The 4,644-nt window shown below is 39.3% G+C and overlaps 1 protein-coding gene across 1 annotated transcript in view; it reads right to left on the bottom strand.

Moving 5' to 3' along the window:
- Positions 1–4,433, bottom strand: part of SLC25A31 (solute carrier family 25 (mitochondrial carrier; adenine nucleotide translocator), member 31) — an 80,383-nt gene extending 75,950 nt beyond the window's left edge. Inside the window, exons 1-2 of the mRNA XM_012643280.1 lie at positions 4,060–4,433; positions 3,001–3,080 (exon numbers count right to left, since the gene is read on the bottom strand). Coding sequence (XP_012498734.1) covers positions 3,001–3,080; positions 4,060–4,303 — 324 coding nt within the window. The 5' untranslated portion in view covers positions 4,304–4,433. The remainder of the gene's footprint in view (positions 1–3,000; positions 3,081–4,059) is intronic.
- Between the last annotated feature and the right edge of the window lie 211 nt (positions 4,434–4,644).

Below are 4,644 nucleotides of genomic sequence, written 5' to 3'. Positions count from 1 at the left end.
TAAGCAACTTGGATTGCTGATAAGCAAAATTTTGTTTCAAGTATATTGAATAAAATATTAAATCTTCAAAAAATAATGTATATGAATCTATATTTCAAATAGACTTCTTTATCATTTTAAATTGTCTTCTTGTCTCAGGTCTGATCAGGTTGTTATTGTTTCAATATCGAATGTAATGTGATTGATGAACTAATTAATATGTTATTTCTTGGAGTAAATGGTTATCAGTTATGTCATTTTCTTGTGATTCATTTGAAATCAGTATTATTCTTGATTTGACTTTTATGGCAGAATATTTTAAAAATGTCCATGCTTTGAGGATTTAGTTAAAACCTGATAATAGAAACTATAAGACCACTTACTTGGGAAAACATAAACTATAATGTATTTATTATATAATAGTTGAGGTAGGGTGCCTGTCATTCTACCATGTGTAACTCCCACTCTTTTTTTCAGGATGCCTCAGTGTCTTGTGAGTTGTAACTGACATTGGCCTAAGCAGAGGTGCCAGTGCCAATTCTTACATTAAATTTCAGTAAAATTCATTTTCCCATTTTACTTAAGGTACATATAAATAAAATACCTAATATTTTGTTTCCATAACACCAAAAATATCATCTTCAAGGTGAACTACTCTAGGGTATTTTTCAAAACCTCATTGTTCTAGTCTTTGGAAAAATAGGTTTGGAAAAGTCCAGATGAAAGATGGCTGCTAAACTCCTAGCCAAGAACTCTTAAAAGAGAAGAGTTCTGGTAGGCTCTTAAAAATGAGATAAGATCTTTAAAAGGCTACGCTTACAATATATTTGAGACTTAAAAATGAGATCTGATCAGATCTTTAAAAGGCTATGTTTACAATATATTAACAGGAGTCATTTTAATTAAAATATATTTACATATGCATATTTTGTTCTGTGAGAAAGCATAGGATAGACACTGAAATGTTAAGGGATTTTACTTTTTGCTTCTATTTCCAATTTTCTACAATAAACATGAACTATTTATATAATAAAGGTGTAAGCCATGCTAAAGTACACATACACAGTTGGAAGGTGATAAAATCAACTAAAGAATAGACTAAATCTTTAAGAATAACAGGATAAATCCAGAAGCTTTTATGAGCCCCAAAAAGCTTACAGAAAGTATCAAAGACACTCAAAGACATGTCTAAAGCTAAATTCAGAGCGAGAATGAAGAGATCTATCCTTGTAATGGAAAGAAAGCGAAGATAAGGTAAAAAGAGAAAGTGCATCTAGTTGTAATACCTTGCAATTTCATGTCTTGGGCTCATTTCATGTTGTCTAAAGAAAGAAAGTTGTCAGTAAAATTAGAGAAAACATAAAAAACTACAAAAACTTCAGAACACTTGAGATGGTTATGCGTCTTGACTTTCAAAAAAGGTGGCAAATTCCAGAAAGTACAATCTCAGAGTATGACTGCCCAGTAAAATTCCAGAATGATTGAGCATAGTGATTCTCAATCCTACCAGGCTCAAGCCCTCTAATATTTTAAACATCTTACAATATTCCCTTTACTATCCGGAAATAAAATTCAAAGATAATGATCTCTTCTCCAATGAAAAAAATTAATAGAATGCCTTCACTGCTATATAAAAAGATAAATTAAAGGAATTTATAATGTTTTTTAATAAAGACATTGGTGGGCCATGACCATGCCATAGACATAATAGTGATATGCTTGCCTCTATTTAAAATGAATCAGTTGTAATTAAGCTACACACTGACATTTTGAAAATGGGCTTAATAAATATGTGTGTATATATACATGCAATCATGAATGCAATAGTTACACATACAGATGATACAGGTTGAGTATCCCTAATCACCAAATCCAAAATCCAAAATGCTCCAAAATCCAAAACTTTTTGAGTACTGACATGACGCTCAAAGGAAATGTTCACTGGAGCATTTTGGATTTCAGATTAGGGACACTCAACCCGTACATATAGTGCAAATATTCCAACAGACAAAAAATCTGAAATCCAAAACATCTCTAGCCCAACCATTTCAAATAAGAGATAGTCAATCTGTACAAGTGGTAACCACATACCACAAGCCGAGTTGCTGACATGAATTTTCACAGTGATGAAGAACTCTCAGTAAAATTCTGAACAAAGAAAAGTACAGTTTTCCCTCTCCTTCCTTACACGGTAGCTGCATTACTGGAATCAGTGTATACTAAAAGTAAGCCCCAGACAGTTTGTGTTGAGAGGCCAATCACAGTTCAGTTGTAGGTTTAATCACGAACATGTTTTACTGCTACATCAATGTCCAGTGGAAGATCTAACAGTCATTCAGGTTGCAGAGTTAAGTCTTTACTGTGCAGGATTGGCCTGAGTATAGCAGCACGATGTTTAGTATCCCTGGTCTTTGCCTTTCACATCACTGCAATTTAGGATTACACCTCTCTATTTTTGTATTAAACAAAAAATTCCCCCACGAGTTTCCAAAAATGCCTCTAGATGGCAATAGTATCCCTGTTGTGAATTATCGATCCCTTTGCATAGGATATACCACAATGTACTTGCAACAGTGCCTTGTACATTAGAACAGAAAACATCTTCTTAGAGTTCTGTTTATGATCGCCTTATCTTAGAAGGTAAAGAAAACAGGGACCAGAATGATCTCAATTTACAAGAGCTGTATTGAATATGTTTAGGTTTAAATATTGCAAAACACATTTAAAATATAAATTAGCATTGGTCATCACAACCTGACCAGAGTACTTCATTTCACCTGGCTAAATATTTAAAGCAGAAAAGCTAATAATAAAGAGGCCGCTACTTCTCTGGAGAGGGCTTAGAATATGAGCCAAGGATAGGTTCCTGCTTTTCCTGTAAAAACCTTGTGGGAAATGGGAAGCTTGCTTTGATAGAAAGAATGAGAATGGGAGAAGTGAACTATGAAAGATCTGGGTTCAGCTTCCAGACAGGCATTCCAAGTGGCACAGTAGATGATGCCTTAAGATTCTACCTCTGACCCCATATTCTCCACTCAACAGGTCAGGAAGAGTTGTAACCACGCATCTAGGAACAGAGTGCTTTTTTATGGTATTCTGCCCTAGAATTAAGAATGGAAGAAAGGACTGCATTGGAGTCGAAGGTGCCTCGCTTCGTGTTGAGAACACACAATAAATAGGCCTATTTCTTTTTTGAAGTTTGTATAGAGTTTTCAATTGAATCCAACCAACTATATGGGTGATTATATAAAATTCCTGATAAACGTACCCCTTAGCTAACCTGAGAGCCATTCTGCAGCAATGTTCACAAAACACTTTCATTATTTACTCCTTCAAATCATTTCAATATTAACGGGAAAAAAAATCATGATGAACAAAAATAAAATTTTGAATAAAGGCAGGGCCTGATGCAAAAAGAAAAATGGGTAATACTGATGCCGTATTTATTAAAATTTTTATATTTTGTTCATTACGGATTTTTTGCATAATTTTTTTTAAAAGATTGCATTGAAAAACTGTTTATCTTGATTACTGAGCTTTTGGGCGCCCCCTTAAATTTTGTGCAGTGCTAAATGCCTCGTTACTCTCAGCCCTGGTCTTTAATAGTTCTCAAGAATAAATAGAACCTCTTTTCACTGATAGATAGCAGAGTACTAAGAGGCTCCAAAGCTTCCATATGTGTACTTCTCATAAGCATACGACTTCGACAAAAATGTAAGCAACTTAACTAGTTACAGCAGAGTGCCTAATGGCATCTCTCTCAATCCTGAGAGATCAACCACTTTTTTTCTGGGCCAGGCGCGAAGTGCGCGGAGGTGTAAATCGTACTGCAACAGAGAAATTTAGAGAAAGAGACCAGGGCGGTCTCCCTGCAGCAGACTAGTCACGTATAGGCCTTCTTGGCCCTAAGTAAACAGAGCTTGCTAGATTGAGAAACTAAATTCTGGAAGGTTAAGAAACAAATTCATCACCCATAGACCTGGCTGTTGGGCCTGCAATCGCCCCCCTCCCAGCCACTCCCTTTTCTAGGAAGCTGACGGGGAGCTCGGAGAGGCAGGCACCGTGGCCCGCTTTACGCACCCTGCTCTCGGGGAATCCGCACCAGGCAGTCCACCATGCCTTTGTACTGCGCCTCGGGGCTGATCTGCTTGGAAGAGGCCTGCACCTGCAGCAGCAGCTTCACCCGCTCGATGGGCGCCACCGCCGTCTTGGACACAGCCGCCGCGACCCCGCCTGCCAGCAGGTCCTTCCCGAAGGACGAGGCATCAAACAGCCGCTTTTCGGCCCACTTCTCTGGCTTCTTTTTCGCAGGCTCACGCTGCATGATGGGGTGATGGACGTAAAAACTGGCAGCGGCGACTCAAATCGAGGGCGGAGGCTACGAAGAAGGGAAGGAAAACCGATTCGGCGTCGTCCTGGCGGGAAAGCAGCGCTCAGGATGATGGGAGATACGCACGCAGGGCGGGGCCCGCGAAAAGCTGCGCAGGCGCCTCCAACCGCCTCCCGCAACCCGGCGCCTGACACGTGACTCCCAACACGTGCCTCGCCCCCCGCGCTCGGTGCCGCCTCTTCACGTCTAAGCCCCCCCCCGCTCTGCTTGGAGGGTAGGGTTTGGAGGCAGTGGGTTCGAGGCGGGAGAGGCACAGGAAGGGATCCAGGAGAGCC

Source organism: Propithecus coquereli, unplaced genomic scaffold (assembly GCF_000956105.1).
Source record: "Propithecus coquereli isolate 6110/MARCELLA unplaced genomic scaffold, Pcoq_1.0 Scaffold195, whole genome shotgun sequence".
Taxonomy (NCBI): Eukaryota; Metazoa; Chordata; class Mammalia; order Primates; family Indriidae; genus Propithecus; species Propithecus coquereli.
The sequence above is the reverse complement of the archived record's forward strand: the minus strand, read 5'-3'. Positions and strand labels throughout refer to the sequence as shown.